Source organism: Pelecanus crispus, chromosome 2 (genome assembly GCF_030463565.1).
Source record: "Pelecanus crispus isolate bPelCri1 chromosome 2, bPelCri1.pri, whole genome shotgun sequence".
Classification (NCBI taxonomy): domain Eukaryota; kingdom Metazoa; phylum Chordata; class Aves; order Pelecaniformes; family Pelecanidae; genus Pelecanus; species Pelecanus crispus.
In genome coordinates this window covers 136164540-136187239 of record NC_134644.1, presented here as the reverse complement: position 1 = coordinate 136187239, position 22700 = coordinate 136164540, and the positions used below count along the sequence as shown (strand labels likewise).

The 22700-nt window shown below is 38.4% G+C and overlaps 1 protein-coding gene across 2 annotated transcripts in view; it reads left to right on the top strand.

Moving 5' to 3' along the window:
* Window positions 1-22700, top strand: part of PDE7A (phosphodiesterase 7A) — a 76494-nt gene that overhangs the window by 12445 nt on the left and 41349 nt on the right. The window contains exon 1 of one of the 2 annotated variants that reach the window (XM_075705474.1): window positions 21220-21279. The exons of the other annotated variant lie outside the window; for it this stretch is intronic. Within the exon in view, the coding sequence (XP_075561589.1) occupies window positions 21220-21279 (60 nt within the window). Of the gene's footprint in view, window positions 1-21219; window positions 21280-22700 lie in introns of those variants that run through there. 2 annotated transcript variants of the gene reach the window in all.

The following is a 22700-nucleotide window of genomic DNA, read 5'->3' as shown; positions in this document are numbered from 1 at the left end:
TGTGCTCCTAATTCTCTGCAGGGGATGAAAAAAGGATCATGCTGCAGAGAGTATGGCAGTGCCTACACAATACAAAGAGGCCTCCAGTGGGGCAATAGCTGCTGAGTTACAGTTTCCAACATTGAGCTTGCTTCTGAATTGCTTCTTCAGTGTCCCTGTATCAGTTTTCTCACCCTTGTTGAAATCATATAGTGGCCTCCAGCACTACTAGAGCAGTGAGACAGCTCTTACTCTTTTGTTGCAGTGGTCTTTTAAGCCTCTCTTGGGGCCTTACAAGGATGCGAACTGCTTCACATCCGTCTGGTCAGTGGTATTGTCTCACAGAGGATAATTATCTGTGCTGCCAGTTTGGGCCCCCTGTGCTGCTGCTTTGCCTCCTAATTCCAGCAGATCCAGGACTGCTGCCTACATGCAACTGGGATAAAGGGTCTGCATTTGAGGTGTGCCTAGCACATAATTCACTGGCGGTTTCAGTGGCCCTGCCTCTGGATTGCAGGCTGATTTTGGGTGGGTGCAGGATACAATACTAGGTGTAAGAACTTGTACTCTATAACTATGGAGTGACTGTCTTTTGGAGCATGGTTGTTAAAGTTCTTGGTAATTGGGGGAAGAGAGGTAGTTGTTGGTTAGAGGTGAAGTGGCTTAACTTGGAAAAGGAAGGACAAAGGGGAAGAGAGAGATTCCTGGTTTTGGAAACGAGCCTGGTTCTGCTGAGCGTTCAGATGGAGAGTATGGTTACAGTTTCTTGTTTCTGTAGTTCTTTCTAAAACCCTACTCTTCTTTTGACTGCTATGAGTCTTCTGAATGCCCAAGTCAACCAGTAGAGGTATAGGCCTGAAATAGTTATAAAGGGGGACTGTGAAATGTGCTTCTGCCTTTTTTCCAATTGTTAAATTGTGGACTAGGTTTGGTAAACACACCAGAGTAATGATATCCAGAGAACTAACAAGGAAGCTACTAATGTGGGTTAATTAGACCCGTAACGAACTGAAATAATTCAAAGTCAGGTTTCATCCCATGAACAAACCTGACATGGCAAAAAAACCCCTTATATGCAGGCAAATGAATTAACATCCTATCATTGCAGTACTTTTTTTAATACCTTCTTTTTTATATTCAAGCCCAGGCATCCTGCAGGTTTTTACTGTTTTATCAGTCCATGGTCCTGCATTTTGTAGGTCAGAAAAAATAAACTGTTAGTGAAAATTAATTGGTGCATTCATAATGTAATGTTTGGGTTCAACAAAGATAGGAGATTTGCAGTTCTGAAGGCAGGTAAAATATTTGTGTAGTTAAAATGGGTATTTAGTGATTATATTCTTTAGTTTTGTAGTGTGCACGTCTAAATACTATGTGAGTTTTACCCTACCTAAATACTTTTTTTTCAGTTTGCAGTTCTGAACTAGATGCATACGTGCTAGCTAGTTACACTTCCTTGGCTGAAACGTGCAAGGGTTGTTTGCATTTTAAATCTTTCTCAGTACTGTTATGAAAAAATGTTACAATAAAATTGGGAATCTCAATACTGTCAAACCTCCACTCTAGGGCTGAGGAATTGTACAAGGACTATAGGTGAGATAAGGGACTTCATCATCTCTGCCCTAACAGCAGTGACCTCTCATGTCCTGTGTGATCTGGTTGAAAGGTCTTGCTGAAGCGTCCATCTCCTGCAGCATCTCTGTTGCTATCTCAGCTATGCAGAGACACAGAAGTGTATCGCTTTGCTTAGCTGTTTTTGGAATCTTTCCTCCTTTGTAAATTCTCTTTCAAAGTCGTACAGGCGCTTCTATAGGCTCTTCTGTCTACCACAGAATATGGTAGTTCTGCTCCTGTATTTTTGAGGGGCAGAGGGACTCATGCTTAGGGGAAAAGGGTCTGGTCAGTCTGTAATCCTTCACACTGCTGTTCAAGACAGAAAAGGAGTGAGAATTGAGACATAAATATACATAAATATTCTTGGGTCTGATGATGCAAGCTGGGTCCCAGGACCAGTAATACACAATTACTGGTGCAGATACAGTAGTAGGCATTAGTGCTAGACTCTCTGGTGTCGCTTCCACTTCTAATTGCAGTGTCACTTTTGTAGCAGTATATTGCTTTTTCACTAAATGAAACTAATGTATTTATGCTTATTTGTGAAAAATTACTCTGTGAGATAGGGACATGTCTTTCATAATAGCTTTTTAATGCTAGATCTTCAACACTTATTTATGCCTCCAACAACAGCCATGGTATATTCTGTTTACTGGACATGTTTTTTTGCTGTGGCGAGCGTGATGATTTCTACCTCTTTAGCTGGGAGAAGGAATCTCTGGTTGGTGGGCTTTAAAATAAAATGTTTTCTTAGTGTTCCATGGATGTTACAATTCCTGCTAAAGGAACTGCATTTATCTTTCATGAATGTTCACCTTCATGAGTACGTTTCAAGTATCAAATGTTTCTGTTTGACTGTTTTTAATAGGTGTTCTGCTAAAGGGAGACTGAATGGTTGTGAAGCTGCTTGCTTTCAAAGTTCTCAAGCAGTGTTTGAATGAGGCTAGCTAGTGGACAGACCCATAAGGGCTGTGCTTGGTAATGCTGACTCTTCATCATACTATGTGAAAACTCCAATAATGGGCCCTTCATACTCACGAAATGGAACACATAGAAATTTGCATCTCCTACTGTCTCATCTCTCATCTAGGAAGAATGCTTTTTTTTTTTTTAACCTCACAACTTCAACTGGAATTCATTTTCTGTCATCAAACAAATATGTAGCGTTTAGGAGGAGCGTGAGCTCTGCTTTTTGATGTTAAATACACAGAGGTAAAATACTTCAACAGTAGTGTGAAGGAGGAAAAAAAGCTACTTGAATGTGTAAAACTAGCAGGAAAGATAGGTAAAATGCATAGTAGAGCCTGTAATTTTAAAAGGAAGAAAAACTGGGGGGGGGGGGATGTTCTTGTGTAGATTTTTCAAATATTAGAGACAGGATTCCTATATAGTGGTATTTAAGAACTATGCATGCTTTGGTCTTGTCCTTTGATTCCTTGTAAGGGTACAAAAGGTGGCCCAAGTGCAGTGCTCTGCTGGTTTCTGTGGTAAAGGGACAAGCTAGACCATTCATTCATTCTCTCTGTTAGACACAGATGCACAGGCACACACTTCGACAAGAAATAAAGGCATTTAAAAATGTTGTGTGTGGATGGACGAGCTTTGGAATTGAGAATTTTCAGGTTTGCTACTTTAAATTGTCCTGCAATCACAGACCAAATTATGGCAAAAGGATGCCTTCTTGAAAATGATTAAGGAGTTTTAAGTATTCTAAGAGCAGCTCTTGAGGCCATGGGGCACGAATTAATTCTAATTAGCCCATGGTGGAATGTGTCATTGAGGTTTTTAAAACTTTCTGTTCTATAAGGTAGATAGCCCAGCATGTTTCTCAAGATGTCTTGCCGTGTTAAAATCCGCACACCACCACCTGGAGCATTCTTCTTTAAATTGCCAGTCTGCTTTGTGATGTGTATCTCCAAAGCCAGCTGACAACTCAAAGCAGTTGAACATCTGCAGGGACCACATTACATAAATGTGTTGGCACCAATGTCAGTTCTTCCCACGCATTCAAATGAAGCTGGTATGGCTGTGCTGTATCTTCTTAATCAACTTTGTCCAGCCATCTAGGTGATCTGTCTTTAGAAATGTTGTCACTTACTTAAGAATTTGTGGTACCTCACATATTGGCAAGGAAAGTGCGGTTGTAAGAAACAGCAGGAGGAACGGAAGCTGAAGAAGCTGGTGATTAAGTTCCCTTCTGGAAGATGAGACCTACAGTATATCTTCAGTATTGGGTCTCTTTCTGCAAACTGGTTTCAGGGTATGCAGATTAATGGAAAAATAAACGTTGTTTTCCTCTGAAGTGAGCTTCTAGGCTTGTTTTTGGTGGGTCTGTGGTGTTTTTTGTTTGGAAAAGCAAAGTAACTGATTTTGTAGGTAATACTAGCTGCCTTGGTGTTGCCTGGAATATAGGCACAGCTGTGCATTGAAAGCTTACAGAGCAGCGCTCCAGAAGCTGTATCTGTACTGACAAATGTAAACAACTCCAGTTGCAACTTGAATATTTTTTACTATCTTAAGAGTTTCCAAGTTCACATTAGCTGGTTAAATTCCTTCCTTAAAAGTTAACTGTTATGTATGATACATTCATTATAATTTGCAGATAGTATTGATTTAAATAATTTGATTAAAAAATGCTTTGTGCGTCAGGGCAAATAATTATTTTTGTATCCTATCGCTTTCATTCAAGTACAATAGGTGAGGCATCATAATTACAGCTATTGGAATACACAAGTTTTTTGTTCCCAGGCTTTTATTCATATTAGTAGAGGGCATTAAAGTTAAGAGAATGCTCTCTTATTTTTTATTCAGCCCCTCTTTTTTTCAGCTTTCATTTAAAGATTGCATGTTTCAATAACTCTTAAGATTTCGGATCAAATTCTCAGTATTTCTGTAACAGTTAACTTTGGTTAGTGTTTTTCTGTTGGTGGAAAAAGTGGAAGTGAGAGTCTTATTTCAGTGTCTTTAAGTTACGAACATTGATAGATGTTGCATCATCAAATTGGTGTTTATTACATTTTCAGCTGTTTTAGAAAGCATAAAATAGGTTTTTATCTTAGCCACTATATTATAACCAAGTATATTGTTCTGATAGTATTTTGGCATGGGTTGGTGCTATTACTGAAAGCAGTCTCTTGATAGGGGATTTCTAAGAGAGTTTGAGGATCTGCTCTTTCATGGATGTCTGGGGAATGGAAAGAGCCTCACCAATTAATGCCCGACTACACTTTACTGTTGCGAGAAACTTTTTGTATGGATTAATGATTGTGGTTCCATCAGCAAAGAGACTGTTCTTTTACCAGCACAATAAAGAATCTAATGTAAAGTCATCATCACACAGATCCAGAATCTGGCATCCTTGATATCTTAAGAGACCTTCGTTGTGACATACGAATTAAGTTGTGGGCTGTTGATATTCTGATTGTTTTATCAATTTTGTTTATAGGTAGTGAATTAGTCTTTATCAACAGATATAATGGGCCTGTTACTTCATTGAAAATAAAACGGCCTGTCAATTCTGTAATTAGGTGTATTACAATTCTTGGCTATTTGGAAAGCTTACAGCATGAGTCTGTGTAATGCTTGTCATCATGCATTGTTTCTAGATATTCATTCCTTTTCTCTCTTGATCTGATGATGCTTCAATGCTTTTAGTGCTGGATACTTTTTGGTAACTTGCCTGTCAGTTTTGGCCACAGGTACAAAAAAATGTTATTCTAGAAAGCCAGGTTACCTCCCTCCCCATTGTGTCCCCCTCCCCCGAGTATTACTTTTTCAGGAATGTGGATTGATAACAGCCATGCCAAGTGATTATTAGCAGGACTATTTCCTTTTCAAGGGATGCCACTGGTATGATGTTGATTTGGTCTGACTGAGTTTGACAACACCTGCAGTTTAAAAAGAAAAGAAAAAAAAAGCTCTCTTACCTACAATGAAATGATGCACGTACACATCAAGGAAATGAGTCACTTAGTATTCTCTATTGGAGAAAGTGGTTAGGAATCTGAGGAGCCTTCTGCACGCGTGTAGCAGGCTTTGACATGCACGGATTTAGTGCATACATGTAGGCTGTTCCCATATTCATAAGCTCACTGAGTCTGTTCTAGACTTTATCCTGTCAAATGATCTCAGTGCCCAGAACGTGCTGATTTGCTGTGTGTGATACCAAGTGCTCTCTGAAGGATTTCCAGATATCTGGCGGTCCAGCTTGATAAATGTAGGGAAATTGGTTAGGTTACTTTTTAAGAACCTTGTCCAAACTGGTGCAGTTCATAGATGTGCTATTGCATATGCACGCCAAAATGGATACTGTCAGGCAGGGGGAAAAAATGGCCTCCTTGCTGCTTGTTGAGGGAGGCAAGAATATGCCTGGCTTCTCTTCTGGTTCCCTCTTTGTGTGAAGTGGAGCCCGAGTTTCTTCTGGATTAATCTGGTGGTGGTGAGGCTCAGCCTGCTACCTGCAGTTACTTCACTGTCACGAGCGGCAGTTAAAGAAAAGCCCGTGGATGTTGTCTGCTCCTTTCTTAGGGTACACATGCTGTGTACATTTATGGATTCGTGAATTCAGTCACTCCTTTTCTCCCAGCTCCTGCAAAGAGTTGGGTTACTCTTCTGACTTTGCAAAATGTTTGCTGATCTTATTTCTGGAGGAGCTCTTGGGCCTCGTTACAGGCCTGGGTGGGTTTCCCCAGCCTCCCATTTTCTAGACTCTTGGTTAATGAGCCATCTTACTGTCAGGTTTCCTGAGCAGTTCGCAGACCTTGTTTAAAAGGTTTCACTGCAGGACGAAAGCGAAAAGGTGAGAGCAACTAAGTAACGCTGTTGAATAGGTCATCTTCTTTGGTCTTGAGAAACATTCATGTATATTCTTAAGAAATTTGTAGGTTTGCTGTACTTTTGCTAGTACAAGAAAAGGGTAGGAAGTGAAACCCACTGAAGTTGAAACTGAGTAAACAAACCTCTATCAGATAATGTAACATGGGGCGGGGGGGAAACCCTAAACCCAAATATGGTTCCTTGAAAACTATATTCGTCTCAAATTTGTTCAGACCTTCCCCCCCCATTTTTTCTGTCTTAAGAGCAAACAAAAATGGTAAGCAGTTCTGATGTTCAGCTTTCTCACCTATTTTTAGTCTCATCTGAAGTGCAGCAGGGGTGCTTTCAGTTCTGTTGTTCATTGGGTTTCTTACATTTCACCCTTTTGTATGTTTGAAATAACAAAAATACTGGCAGTTACAGAAATCACCACCCTTCACTTTTAAAGGAAGAATCTCAAACTGTTACACAGAAATTAACCATAGATGTTAAGGGAAGAAAATACCAGAGGAATTAATCAGGTGAGTTTGTCAGATATTTTATGTATGTACAAAATGTCCAGGAAAAAATGAAGTAAAATAAAGTATGTTACATTTGGTTAGAGAACAACTTTTAAGTTTCTCTTTTGAAGGGTTTGTGATGTAATTTGTACGGAGGAAGGGGCTGGGGGCTGATAAGCTATTTACTTAATTTTGTGTGTGGAATTCCATTTTATATGGAATGATTTTCATGAAAATACTGTGAGAATATCCAGCAAATCTCATCTGCCAGTGGTAAATAGCTTATTGTCCTTTCAGCTGGTTTTGTGGGGGATATTTTTGTGACCTTTGTAACTTTGCATTCAAAGAAATTTTTTAGCTTCTAGATAACCTTCTTTTTTTTTTCTACCAAAAAAAAAAAAGCTATAGTATTAACATGAAAATGTACTGTTTTGATGCAAACTGAAATTTATCCTGAGTGTTTCACAGATATATGCTGGTTTTTAAACATAACCATGTTTTTCTCTAATGTAATAGTAGACTTGCCTTTCTAAGCCTTGAAGAGGTTACAATTCCAATTTCAAAGCTGTCTTTCCGTGGTCTTTTCCAACATGTGATAATAGATACCTGCTTGCAAAAAATTTAAGTTTTTTGACTCCGGTGCCTCTCTTCAGGAGCCCCACATTTGTATGAGCTTATCCCACTCCTTCTCAACATGTCTGGAATCGGGAAGAAGTAGAATAATATATATTGCCTTAGGGCACGCCATGCCTCGGTGGAAGGCTGAAAGGTGTGTAGCTGAAGGGTGGCGAGCCTCCTGTATCATATATCCATGGTACGTGGGAGGCTGGAGCCAGGAAAGGAGTTCGGCTTATTAGTTGTACTGCTTCCTACTTCTCGAATGTGGCGTCTTGGTGTATTGAAACCTGTTTTGCAAAATCAGGGAATAAAAAGAAGAATCTAATAATGTCAGTGCATTGAGGTGCAAGTCAATGCCAGTCCTGGGTGTTGTACCCCACACATACATACTGTAACAGACAGCATAGCAATCTCTCAGTTCAAGGTGATCTTGAAGTACTTATGATAGTAGTCTTGTACCAGTAAACACAAGCCATAACCTGACGATGAGAGGCATCAGTTTTTCAGATAAACTGCTCTATACCTGTGGATTTTAAAACATTAAGCAATTATTTTTATTAAACAAGGAAATTTAATTATAGTGATGTTTAGTCTCATTGTAATTATTGCAAAGGTTCCTAGGAGGCTCTCCAGCACTCTGCTGTGCTCTTGTGGGTAACCTGTTCAAAGCTTTCTACAATGTTAAATTTTCAGGGTCAAAGGCATTTTGGTGTGAACTGTGCAGTTGAAAACTTACTCTCATCACTAAGGACAGATTGCTTTATGGCTAATGCCCTGTCCATGCCTAGCCTTGATTACTATACCTCTTATAACCCTAGTAGGCATTGTGTGTTGAACTAACCTGCCTAGAGGAAGCAGCTTCAGAGAGGTTATAAACCCAGGAATTTTAAAGACTTCTATTGGACTTTTGGGTTTGTAGATAATGAAGCAGCCAATCCAGTGCAGAAAGTTCACTTTTTCAAGGAAAAGCGGAAGTAGCTCAGGTCAAGAAGGATAAAAATGAATCCATGTACATAACTACTTTAATTTTCTTTGCGTTGTACTGCTTTCTGTAAAAAGTTGGTATTCGCTGGTTAAGAATGATTGCTTTAAATTTGTGCATTTGTTTCCAAATACAGCTTATATGTTGAGTGTATTTGTATATCTCTCTATGTATAGATTTATTGCTCTGTTGCGCAGGATACATTTTCAATTTGTTAATTTTTAAAATAGACTTTTAATTTGTTTTCTACTGTTAGAACATTGTAAGTTATGTGTGTATGTAGTTTATGTCTTAAAACAGCAGGGGCCTCTGAGATGAATCTAGAGTTTGCAGCTTCTTTGGGACGTTATGGGTAAAATATGTTCTGACCCAATAGAATTTCACAGTTTGATTATTGGTTTGTTGTTTTTTGTTTTGGATTTGTTTTTTAATTGAAAGAAAACAAAAAACTATGACATAACACTTTTCTTCCCTTATGGATGTAATTATAAAGAGAAGCACAGCATTTAGGAAATACGCATTTGGATTGCCTGTGCATTCCATGTTAACATCCTTACATTGATGCATTGTGAGCTTTTAATTTTGTTAATATTTTCCAGGAAATCTCTGCCTCCTTTATTGCACAGAATGTACTCGCTTGTGTTGTCAGAAGCATTATAGCCATTCCTTGTGGGTTTTTTTGACTAAGAAGAATGGAGGATTGTGTGTATAAGGCAGTTAAATGCCACTCTGGAGAAAAAGATACTTCTCATGCTTCCATCTTGTAATTGCTTATTAGTGGAGACATGTAAATCAAACTTTTCCTAGATCATGAATGTATGCTTCTCATTTGTTAAGTGCTTGATGTGAGATCTTGCAGCCTGATTTGCCTTTCCTGCCCTCCTCATCCCCTCCACCCACTCCCAACAGAGGAAAAAGCTCAGGCTGGGGAGCTATGCTTACATGAGGGCTGTATGTGATTAAAAAATTGGAAGAATACAATTCTAGCAGTCTTAAATTGGGTGCCCAGAAGGACTGATGTTTGGGCTCTGATCTCTTTGTGCTGGGCTAGGGTTTTGAAGATGAGTACTTGTGAAGTGCTCTGGTATTTTTGATGAGTGCTTTAGAGAAGCCACTGAGAAAATTAATTCTGCCTTAGGAGTTTGAGCACTTGGCAATATGTGAAGCCTATTGCCATTTCAGACCTTTCACTTTTCTTCTTAAGTAAAGACTTATGACTTAATTATGGGAGTGACAACCTATGTGCATAAATTGACTTGGGAGCTATGTGGACAACTAGCATGGAATCTTACTCTTGGTCTGTTTAAAAAAAAAAAAGTATATGCTGTAAGAGAAGTTAGTTAAGATGCACCAGTACTCTTTTTTTTTTTTCTTTCTCTTCTTTATTTTGGGGTGGTGGTGGTGGTTAAAATTAAGGACATCATAAGTATGGATTATAAGCAGCTGGCTATGTTGGCTAATGATTCATTGCCACAAATACCTTAAGTTCAGGATATTTTTCCAAATGTCTGTATTATTTGTCTAGAAGGATGTGTCTAAAACTTTCTTGAAAGAAATAGAAATTATTTAATGAAATACTCATATCTCTCAAAGCAGAATAAAAGTTCAGTGTTGAAAATCAATTGATGTGTTATTTTCAGGATTTGAAAAACTTTTGCTCTTTACAGTTTGGAAAGTGAGTGAAAGACCAAGAGTTAGGCTTTTGACGAGGGTGCTGGATCAGCCACAGTACGTGGTATCTTTCCTTCCCTGCTCCCCTGCACTATTACTTGGTGGGATATGATGTAAAAGAGGGGACAGTAGGAGGAGAGCGAGTTTTTTGATTACATGTGGAAAATTTTGGTTAGAGGCATGAGGAACAACTTGTAATTTTGTGTAAGAAGCAATAAAGAAAAAGTTGGGTTAATTGTGGTGGAGGCAGACTGGCTTATAGCATGGGAAGCAAGGCTCTGCTGTGTATGTCACAGGTTGGCTCCCCACGTTCCTCCCCAAAACCAGCGGTCTTGAACTACAGGCTGGGGGTTGCATTTCTTTCTATTTTGTTCCAGTAAGTCTTTGGGGGTAGGCTCAGTGCTTCCAGTACTGTTCCCTTCAGGAGCAATGACATCCATATTCGGTAACTACTTTAAAGCAAAGAATCTTTTTAGTGTTTTCTATTATTCTTTTGTTCTGATCTTTAGGTCTACATGCTCATCTATATTTCCATAAGTCTTAAAATTCCTTCATAAGGTGAGAAAGGCTTTAATTATATTGAGGCTCATGTCTGTCTTCCATCATATTTGGAGAAGTAACTGACAGCAGATCCTCCTTTCCCCCGGAGAATGGAGCAAGCGGTGCTGTATGCCTTTTGATCTGCAAACTCCCAGCTCTGACAGAGTGATGAGGAGCCTGGAATTATGCTGCAGTCGTGCAAGTTACTCCTCTCTTTCTCTTCCCTCATTTTCCAAATGTGTTTCAGAGGTTGATTATGTAGCTTAATTGTTTTGCTCTCTGCTTCTTTCCAAAAGTCCCTCTATAAAATTAGATCACTACATTCATAAGGAAATTATGATCGGATACACTAGACTTTTCCCTTACTGCCTAAGTCATGTAACATTAATGACATTAATTGTGTCTTAGTGTTCTTAGTGTGTTGCACGTAGACAGCACGGATTTAGTACTGGAGATAATCCTGTAGCAAGCTGAAATGGCTTCTCAGAGAAAAATGGGATGATTAGTGACACCGAATTTGAAGACAAAACTGGGATCTGGTAATAAAAACTTGTGTGATTTCTATATACCTGAAATATTAAATGCTTTCAAATGTACTAAGCTGAACTACTGTTCAGGGTTCTCAGTGAAAACGAAAGGTTTTAACACCAGCTTGTGTACAAACAGACAATACTGCAAGCGGACTAAACCCAAGACCAAATAATAAATTCACCCGAAGTAGCTAACTGTTGCCTTAATTAGATATAGCTTCAAAGCGTATGCTAAGATTTTTCCACTACAGCTTTTCATCACTTCCACAAGTTCAGCACGCCCTATACAGATGCTTAATTTGTATGCTGGGCCCTGCGATAAAGCTATTTCTGTCGATGAGATTCCAAAATTATAGGCACTGATGTCAATGCAGATGAGGTTAGCCTAATTTGGTCAAGAGAGGGCTATGCCATGCAAAATCTTCTTTACATGGGCACATAAAGGCCAGTGCCAAGACTGACAGGTGTCCAGTGGGTGGCAAGGAGCTTCAGAGATAAACATTCTTGTTGGTAGTGCTACAATTCTTGCTTCTTTAAGAAACAATGTAACAATTTTGTGGCTTTTTTTTTCAGTATCCCTGCAGGATAACTAAGTGAAATGGAGCTTAATTCTACAAATGTAAACCTTTTAAATCCTATTGAAATAACTTTTTTTTATGCTAGATTCTTAAATTCAATTTCTGTGTAATGTTAAAGCTTGACAATAAAAGTAGCATCTTGTTACCTTCAAAAATGGATTATTAAATTCAGAGGTATGCTGCTGTGAAATCCCTGTAAGAAAAATTACTTTAAAGTGGTTTTTAATTGTAGGAGGTCTCGGAATGTTGTAAATGCAATAAAATGCACACTTGGGTTGAATAATGAGAAGAATTATATTTTTGAGAAGGCTGTAGAAGGGTATTAGTTGTAGTTGAAGAAGTCCCTAGACTCTTTTTCTACTAGTTTACCACCTTTTTTCTGTGTCAATGTGTCAGCTGTGAAGTGTATCAAAAATGTATTAATCTATTAATAGAACACTTTCTTTACCATACCTCCTTCCATGCCTCCCTCTAATAGGAGATTGCAATCATACAGATTCTTTTGCCTGGGAATTTTTTTTTTTGCATTAGTTTTGATTTTGTAATTCTTTGTCAGCTATCTGTTTCTTAATACTGATGTATTAAAAAAAAAAAAAAAACAACCCAAAAAACAAACCAAATGCTCCTTCTTTGCACCCAAGAAAAAATCTTATGCTGACATCTCTGTAATAGAAGGCTGAACCTTTTCAGTGTATTTCAGTCTCAAACACAGTAGTCTTTTTCAGTTTAACACCTGCAGACATAAGCCATAACACTACTGAAAAGTTCTCTCTGTTACTGGGTCAGCTTTATCTATAGTGGGTGAGGTGCTGAAATAAGTAGATCAGGTTTTTGATGAAAAGTCTTTGGATGCATGGATTGCTGGCATCCATGTGCTAACAGAACATTAACGGAAGGCAATAACTACATGTTTTACAAATGTGTAAATGTCTATAAAATATCAGTTTTGCATGAAAATACCTTTCAACTTTATTAGCAAGTTTTTAAAGCATTTGCTGCAAGAAATTTGGATGTGCTACAGGTCAGAGAAGGAGAATTTGGAAGTATGTAAGACCGGGTTGTATCGGTAGCTCAATAAAATAAAAGGTGGGAAGTTGGCAATAATATATTGCAGCCTGGAAAGGGAGGGAAGGTGTTGCAATGGCAGGTGTTGAACTGTGGCATTTGGAAAGTTAGGGTTTTCAGCTTGCTGTCTCATTAGAGCCTTTCTAAGTTTAAGTAGTTCAGCTGAAATTGGTCTGCTTAACCAGTTCAGTTGAAATTGGTCAGCTTAACCTTAATGGGTGTAGGTTTAATTAGTTCTTGGGAAAATGCATGGAAGACTACAAGCATTTTTGGGTATGGTGCATAAGCAAGCTCTGAAATAAGTGTTCAGTGTAGATGAGTCTCCAGGTGAATTTCTTTGGAAAGAACATTGTAGCAAAAACTGTAACTCTCCTAAAGTGGGGTTTTGGGGGGTTTTAGCTTAAAATGTTAGGTTTTTGAGGTGAAAGAAGTTGAATGTAGCTGGCCAATGTAACTTCTCTTAAGCTTTTTTGTATTTCAGATACTATGTGTTGCTGCTTAGTTATGTGCTTTGCTTTTTTGTGAAATGCTTGGGCATGGCCAATATGATCTTTCTTTGAATCTCTTTAATCTTCATAAACTCTGCAATGACTATTTAAGTTAATTATTATTTTCATTTGTAATGCCATCATATTATAAATAAAGTACTATATTGATTTGTGGATTTGACAGCAGATGGTGTAACCAGTTTCCGTGTTTGTCCTGTGTAGTCATTCAGTTATTTTAATGGAAATGATCACAGAATAGGAAAATAAAAGCTAGGCTTGATTTATTTCAGATGTTCTGTTGCCATCTCTGCCTAATTTATTAATGTGAAACTTCCAGCTTTCCCCTTGAAACTTAATCTTTTTTGACAATGTAATATTTTCATGTTTCTGTGTGATGGCTAGCAAGAACCAGAAACAAAGATGATGTTATTACTGCCTTTTTAATGTTTAGCATATTTTTTGAGCTTTAGCATATGCCTGTGTGCCTGGGGAAAAGCTGAAATGTGTTTTTTCTGTGGGAACTCTTAAATTTTTTTTTAAATAAAATTTGAAAATGATATCTAAAATGCTTGCATAAATGCCTGCTTATAATAAATGGAAGCTGTGTTGCCTGGGGAGTCTCAACAGATGTCAATATTTTAATTTTGTGTAAACTACTCTTTAAATATTTCATTCAAAGTGAATTGAAATGTGTATGAGGGGGTTAAGTATTTTTCAGCAGTGCTGGAGTAGCAAAAGCTTGCTAGTTGAGAACCAGGCAGGCAGATGTTTCTAAGGTTGAGAGGGAGTTGAGCCCCCATAGTTATGGGAGATTACCCATCACTTGGGAGTCAAATAGAAGCTCTTAGTTTTTTTTGATTCAATCTATTAATTTCTGATTACTTTTCGTGTCTGAGAGAGAAGCCAGGGAGCAAATCAAAAGGAGCAGCTCACGTACCCTGCCCCCATGCCTTTTAGCCTTCATTCATTGCCCTGCGTTGCTCACCTCTTTGGGTTCATGAGCTAGACAGACGCATCTGTGGAAATTCATACACCCAGCTGCTGTCTGGGGAGGTCCCGATTGCTTCCTGTGCTACCCCTTTCCACACACGCTTCTAGAAGCTGTGAAGCTGCAGAGGTGAGCTAGTAGTGTTCATGTAAGAATAAAAGTTACTGGAGAAGCTTCTGTCCAAGGCAAAAAAGCTTAAGCCTTGAATTTAGAGGACAAGCTTCTTGTGTCCTTTGCGTCTTCTGTAGATAATTTATGAAGAAGTATAAGATGCATCTACTGTGCCTTAAATTTCTGTAATTTCCTTTTCTGGTGTTGTGATGTGTTGACAAATTTGTGATGTTGTCTTTCTGTGAGATTGTAACCTCAGTGTTTTTATTTAGGTGGTTTCCAGCTAAATAGACAGTAAGACAGTCTTTCACTGTTCAAAGGATGTGCTTTAGAAATAGAACATAAATGTTTTATTACAAAGTCTAAAACATTGGTAGCTTTTCTTGTCACACATTACTGTTCATCTGTTTTCACTTATATAGCCAGGTTACTTGCAATATATGAAGTATGTGGGAATTGAAATTACTTTTTATTTGCTTCCAATATACCATTCGGTATTTGAAGGTGTTTAATAGTGAAACACAGTAACTCAGAGTAGCTAAAACTCAACTTCTTGCATCTCACCTTCAGAACAGTCTATCTTTACTGAATGGATTGCAGTCTGAGGCCCTGATAGTACTTTGTCTTGTAACAACAGTACCAGTTTTTAACTCTTCAAAATAATGGATGAAGGCATTTGTGTTGAACTCTAAAACCAGTCCAGTTTCTTGCTGTGCCACAGACCTTTTGTGAATGAGCAGCTGACAGTATCTGCAAACAGATAGCAGCTGATGTAGACCAGCCCTGGTTGAGCATCTGTACGATCTGGCTAAAATGGTTGTGTGTCCAAGGTAATAAACGTCACTACATCTGACAGACAGTTGAAAAATAAGTATTTCCTAAATAACACGACCAGTATATGTGTGTAGCCTGTCATCTTAACTTTTTAATACTATTTTTTTTTTCCCTTTAAAAAGGATTGTAAAAGTGGAATATAGCTTCTTGCCAACATCTTTTCTTTGGAGAGAAGCAGAAATCTGAGTTCTGTGGATTTAAACAAAGCCCTAAAATGCAATAGTAAGTAAGCAGCCTCAGAAAATGAGTGTCTGACAAAAATTGAGAAAGAATACTGCACTTTAGACTTCAGTTCTTTGACTAGGTACGTTTTCATAAGAACAAGGATTATATGGTACAAACTGGCACAGTGACAAATGATCCAATTTAGATCCTTTAAAAGTATAATGGTATGTTCTTTGTAGAAACTGAAATTTACTATGTTAGGTAAAACAAATCACCAGATTAAAGTTCATGATATGACAGAGGTGCTGAGAGTATTCTAATTTGTATTGCAAAAGAAACATTTTAGAAAGAAGTAATCTGTTTCTAGTTGTTTAATCTGTGCAAGGAAATTAAAAATGCATTCTTATCCACCCCTCAACTAAGATATGTGCATTTTTGCCAAATCACTTTTTCAGTGTTACACAGCCATTTCTATTAACCTGCATAAGCATGATGTTGAGCAAATAAGATGAAAGGTTAAAAACAGGCATCAGAAACATACAATGTTTAATAACATGCTTGCTTTGGCAAGGATTTATGCAATTTGTTTATAAAATATAGAATACCTCTTACCCCTTTTGGAAATGCAGTGCACATAGGGTGATTCTGATAGTTTTGTATTGCTATGTTAGAGTAGCTGGTGAATGAGTGGTGGTATGGAAGTGTAGGTGGCTGGATTCCTTTCATTGACATTGGATTCTTTCTTTTCTAAGGGGGGTGTGTGTCTGTCTCTGTCTATCTTATTGAAGCCTGAAATGGAAGATTTCTAAAAAGGAAAGTGGTCTTTAAGGAAATTGCTAAATTCTGCCTTCTGGATCTGTAGCCAGCCTTGGCTTTGGAAGTTCATGTTCTGGAGTTCTAAGCCCTTGGTTTAAGATCAACCAGCCTTTTGAGTTTAGTTGCAATGTGTTAGGTAGTAATGATGATTTATATGTGGTAACTAAGGTGAATTTTGCTAACTTGCTTTAATTTTTTGTGTTTCCTTATTGCTTACTAGCTTTATGTGGTTGAGTCCCCATCCCTTGGACGTATTTAAAAGATGTGTAGATGTGGTGCTTAGGGACATGGTTTAGTGGTGGACTTCGCAGTGTTAGGTTAACGGTTGGACTTGATGATCTTAAAGGTCTTTTCCAACTTAAATGATTCTATGATTTTATTAATAAGCAACTAGAATAGTAGGAATCTTGTACCTAGTTGCAACATAGGCTAACATGGCAAATGTTTTAAATAAGAAGCTGAATTGAAAGTAGAATGCTCATACAACATTTTAAATTAAGACATAAACAGAAGTAGCATTTGTAAAAGTTGGTCATTGTGTATACGTTGTGAAATTCTAAAAGGTCTGCTCTCAGTGTCTGTAAAAATAATGGCATATTTTCCTCTTATTTTTTCCTTGAGTGCAGTGTTTAGTGGTTGGGTTGGGCTGCAGCAATAGCTGCCCACATTTGTTAGAATAATTCTCATAGATTACCGTTTAATTATTCTTTGTTAGTGAAGTCAGCTGGAGAGAGCGATCACACATGACAGATAATGAGGCAGGGAGAAGAGTGAAGAAAAGATGGAAATTAGTTGAGAGCTGTGGGGTTTTTTTACTATGTGCTGATGAATTGGTAAATGATAGGCTTATTCCTCTGCTGTCTTAACTGTATTTATATTAACAGCATGTAAAGTTCCCTGACTGGTCCATAACAAGTAATATATGCCAGTCAGGAGCGTATCCTAGAAATCAGTGTGCCACAAGCCACTGTTCTGTGCCTGTTGTGGAAGGGGGTGTTTGAAGAGCAAAGGAGACTCCATGGAGATCTCATTTCTGGGCCAGGTGTGCAAGTGCATGCATGTGAAATTGGATCATTCTGGCAAGTAGGAGTGATTAGCAACAGGTCTCAAACTTATGCATAAAAACTCTTGTGGTGATGGAGACCTGTGAAGCCCTGCTGCATTTAAACAGGAGCATCATATGAGGCCCAAGAATGTCTCTGAAACATGGTGCTGTTGCTTCAACTCTGGATTTCCTGTAGGTGTTACTGAAATGTTTTGGGGGAGAGAGCATTAAAGACACTTCTGTATGTATAGTAGTTACTGAGGTTTGTAAAGCAACACTGAGTAATTCTTCAGGATTGCTGAAATTTATTAAAAAAAAAAAGGGGGGGGATTGGAACAGATGGTTATTTAGAAATATACAAGTAAAACTTGGATCCTGTACTTGGTACTTCAAAACCAGAGTATGCTAATAGGAAATAATGGGTTTCCATGTGGAGCCTTGCAGATCTGTAGGAGCATATATGGAAATTACTGGATTCTTGCAAATCACCAGGACAGATTGATGGGGAGCTACTTTGAATTGGTAAGAGCTGGTCCCATGTGGTGCCAGTTTCACAATGAGAGCAAACTGATATCTAGCAAATTCCTTAGTGGAATCTTTGTAACAACTGTTGCAAGACCTCAGGTCCTTTCTGCTGTATTGATAATGAATTCTTGTCTAATAAGGAATTACTCAGAAAGGTTTACTCAGGAAATGCAAAAATTGTAGCAAAACATGCCTTTGCTTAGATGCATCTACAATGCTGTGTATCATTAAGTTCACATTGAAGTCATTGGGATATTTGTGTTTCTTTGGAAATGGTAAGAGACAGCAATTGCACATTTGAGCTGATGGTAAGGACAGAGGAACTAGATAATGACTTGTATGCTATATTTGAGTGTTAAGTACTAGAAATCTTGCCTTATCAAACATGGTATCTCTGCATGCATTGAGAAAATGAATTTTAGAAAAAATTAAAAAGAATCTGCTAAAAAGCAGGGAAGAAAAAGAGAAGAAGAAAGAAAATGAAACAGCCTTAGGAACTGCCATCATTTTTAAAAGACAAAAAAAATGCAATGTATGATAGCTGTTCTTTCTGGTGTGCTCCTTCATTTCAAGGTGAAGCTGAGACTGATGGTGATGTCCACAGCCCAAGAGTCACTGATTGCACTCCCAGAACTTGGGTAGTATAATAGGTAGTGTGTTATCACAGAGGGAATTTAGTGCTTATTTTTATGTAGTGTTGTACCTAAGGGTTTACCATACTTGCTAATGACCTTGAATAATTTCTTTCATACACTTGTAAAACATAATTTATTTCACCTTCACCTTAGAATTGTTAATAGGGTTATTCCAAGCCGTACTTTTCCCAAAAGAAGCACTTTTGCTTCTTTGTTGATTTCTTACATTTTTCATACAAACCAGTGCACTTCTTGGTCTTTTTCGTCTCCAAATTCAGAATTCTATTACTGAAACAGTCTTTTCATTTCCAAGCCATAGTTAAAACAAATAATGCTGTAGTGGTGCTTAACAGATGGGCAATATTTTTATTTCTGTGTTCTGGCATTAAACTTAGGCATAAGGCAACAGTTTTAAGAAAATCTTTCCGCAAGAGGACGCTAATTAATTAAAACACTTACTACTGGAAGACAAAAGAGGAAAGGGTGATTACTTTGTATCACTATGTTTTCTAAGGTAATGTGTTTCTGGTATCGGTGGAAGAAAGGCTTGCTCCATGCACCCAGGATAAGACCGTCCACACACTCCAAGAACATCTTCGTGTGTTTTGAGACAGGAAAAGACAGAAGACTAACCAGGGATTGAAAATAGTGGTGACAGAGAGAAATGCTTGACCTTTCAAAGAGTATAAGGCTATTTGTGTTAGAGTTTTATTTGGAGGAGAGTTCAGTCTTGAAGCAAATCACCTCATTGTCCCAGTTTATCATGCCCATTTGTTTGTTTTCCAGAGTGGTTTCGGTATGTGCTAACGGGGCTCCTTTCAAAAGAAACTAAGCCATTCGACTCCTTGTGTGCACCAAATATAGTCTAATCCTTGGTAGGGTTGTAGAGGTTTGACCAGTTATCTGTCACTTTTGGCAGGTTTGAACCTCCTGTGGTAGGATCTGGTTCAGGAAGTTTGAGTAAATGCGGCCTGCAAAAAAACCCTCCTGGGCTTCCTACAGTGTAGGTGTAAAGACCTCAGCAGCAGCTGTGTTTCAATCTGCTCCAGTTGTGCCAAACTGCTGATGCAGATACAGCCTAATGCCATTTATTGTGGTGGGTTTTTTTAAAGCAAAGACTGGTGATGACTAATCATCAGGGTGTCTTAACCTTGTCAAATCTTTGGAGATGGCACTGTTTTTAAATCTACCTCCGTGACAGTTTGTATTTTGGGTGGAACTTCGCAGACCTTTAGATAAGCACTGTATTCGTTAAGTGAGGTACCAAAAGGTCCTCTCTGAATGTTCTTGCGTATGGTTTTGATCCTGCGTATGGTTTTCAGGGGCATGGGAAGGGGAGAGAGAAGATATGTGTTTGGAATGTAATGGTGCTGTAGAACCCACAGCTGGTGCCGAGATCATGCTTACAGCTTAAAACCCAGCACAAATACTAGGAATCATATTATAAAATAATAAAGAGCCCTCTCCCAGTTACTGAGTCTTCTCCTTCATTCAGTAAACATCCACTGTGGTGTGTGTCCCCTTTTCTTGTGGATAGGAGGAAATTCATTTCTCAGTGCTGAAGTTACTCCTTTGGTAATCTGTGCTAACTTTCATATTTTGTGCACATATTGGAATTTGCAATATGATCATCTTGTAGTCAAAAAATAATTATAGGAAGAGCAGAATCTTCATACAATTTTCCTTTCGATTATTCAACTTCATCCTTTTAAACTCCTCAATATCCCAAACTCTGTTCCTTTTTTCCCTCTGTAGCTGCTTTCCCCACCCCACCCCCCCCCCCCCAAACTATTTGAGATTTCTTTGTATTTCTGAAAGGAAACATTTTTGTCAGCTTAAAATGAATCTCAAAGCTGCACCAAGTATATAGGACCGCTTGGCTGTATAATCTGTGCTCTTAGAGGAAGTCAGTCTGCTTTCCAACCCTGGAAAGTGCCGGGCGGGGTGTGAGGGGGATTGCAGGCAAGTTCAACCCTTGGAGCAATAAACCGAAGCAACATGCCAGTTCAGGCATGAGTATGTGTGGCTAGAAAGGTATTATGAAGGATGGCTTGGTATTTAGTGGACAAAAGAAGAGATTAGAGAACAGTGATTGGTTTCAGTGATTGCATGTATTCAGTGCATTAACTTTCTTTCATTGACATTATTTATAGTAAGTTGCTATAAAAGCAACCTTGAAATAGGTTTTGAAGTTCAGTTCATAGCAGTTCTCTAGGTGGCAGAAATAAAAGGAACTTGTGAATATCGGCTATGGTGAAATCTGCTGGAAATAAACTCTTCATAGCATTTTAAAGGTAAGGCAGTATCCTGAATTAGCTCCAGTGGTTTGAGTACTGGAGTTTGATCCTGTAGTCTAGCATGCTTTGCTGTGTTAAAACGTGTTATGAAAGCACGTAACCGTGGTTTTTCATTTCCTTTAGCATTTCTGTAGGGTTCAGTAAGGTTTTACTGTTTGCCGTGTCCTCTGCTTGTAGAACTTTCTTGTTGAGTACGGAGCTGGCAGTGAGACGTATGGGGCAGTGCCGCTCATGCGGAGCAAATTGCTGGGCTGTCAGGTGACGGCAGCCTTGGCGCAGCTGTTGGTGGTGCAGGCAGCGCCTGCCTGCTGCCTGCCTGCTGCCTGCTGCCTGCCTTAACACAGGCTCTTCAACCCTCACGCAGCTTCCAACACTGGCCGGGATCGGGGAGGAGATTATGCTTCAGGTCTTTGGGGTGATCCAATGGGAATTGCATTGATCTGGTGTTTAGCTCTGATTCTTATCAAATGGATTACTTCTAAGGTAGGCCATTTTATTATTCTGTTTTGATGAACGGGGTTTATAAGTAGCCCGAGAGAAAACAAGTCATTAAGAACTTCACGAGTACTTATTTTTCTTTTTTAAATCTAATCTGTTTTGGAAACACATCATTCGTCATTTATCTTAAGTGTTCATACATGATTTTGTAGCTCTTGACTTTTGCCTGCCTTGAAGTGGGAAGAGTGTGTTTGTAGCAGTGCCAGTTAGGAGACGGGGAAAAGGGAAGTGAAATGGCTTCTGAATGGCAGGGGTTTGCTTGCCTCCTTCACTAACAGATCTTCAGTTTTAAAGCACTTTAAAGGCTTTATGGCTTTATGAAAATAAGGAAAAGCGATTTTAAACATAGTGAGAATAATACAGATTAGTGTGTCTTGCTTCCTGGACAGGATATCCTTTTTGTATTGTTGATTTCAGGGTTACAGGAGTGGATATACCAGTTTTGTTTGCTTAAGTGAAATGCTGGCTACTTTGCTTGCTTTGTAGACTTTTCATTTGAGATGCTTGTGCTTTGAAAAATGTGTGCTAATGTTAGATGAAATTAGGAGTTCCCACTCTCATTCTAAAGGACGTAAGTATCCCTGTAATGTATATTGTGGTAGTAGATGCAGGTGGGATTAGTGCCTGGAGATGAGACCAGGATCTTCTCGGTGTAGCTCACTGCCTAACCCGGAATTAATTCCAAAAGGAGGAATAAATTTAAGTTTAGGATTGTGAAGGAGCGCCAGAATCATTGGAGAGAATGAAGGAAACTGGGGAAAAAAATCAGAGTTCATGCATTTATATAAAGAGTTTTTTATTAATACACAATTGTAACATTTTTGTACAATTAACAGAAGAATATGAACAAACATGAATTTGAATTTGATGTGAAAACAAGCTTTGCCAGGTACCCGTGCCTGTATTCTTCAGTCATTGCCAGTAACACAGTTCTAAATTTACTAAAAGCAAAAATGGTCAGGCTTAGTTGCTAGCACTTGTGATAATTTTTTTCATATAAAGGAAAAGACCAGGATACCCTAATGGATGTTCACTTGTGACTGAAGGCAGATTATAAATGCCAGAGTTTTACAGCCAGTGTGCTAGCCTAGTAAGTCATCTGCATTTTACTGGTATACTGTTGAATTGCTGTTCTTTCTGACACTTGACATAAAAAGCCTGCTTAAGGATTATGGCTGTAATTCAGTTTGGTCAAAGATTCTGTTAAGGTGGGAAAAAGAAGAATTCCAGGTAGCTGACATAATACAGTTAAGCATAAAAACCTCTGCCATTTATGGTTGTGTTTCTAAATGTGCTAATGGTTCATTCTTTTAAAGAAAATTTTTTATGTGTTCATCCAATTATCCTATTTAGCTGTTGGTTTTGTGTCCTTCTGCCATTCTGATTTAGTTTCTAATGGTAATACC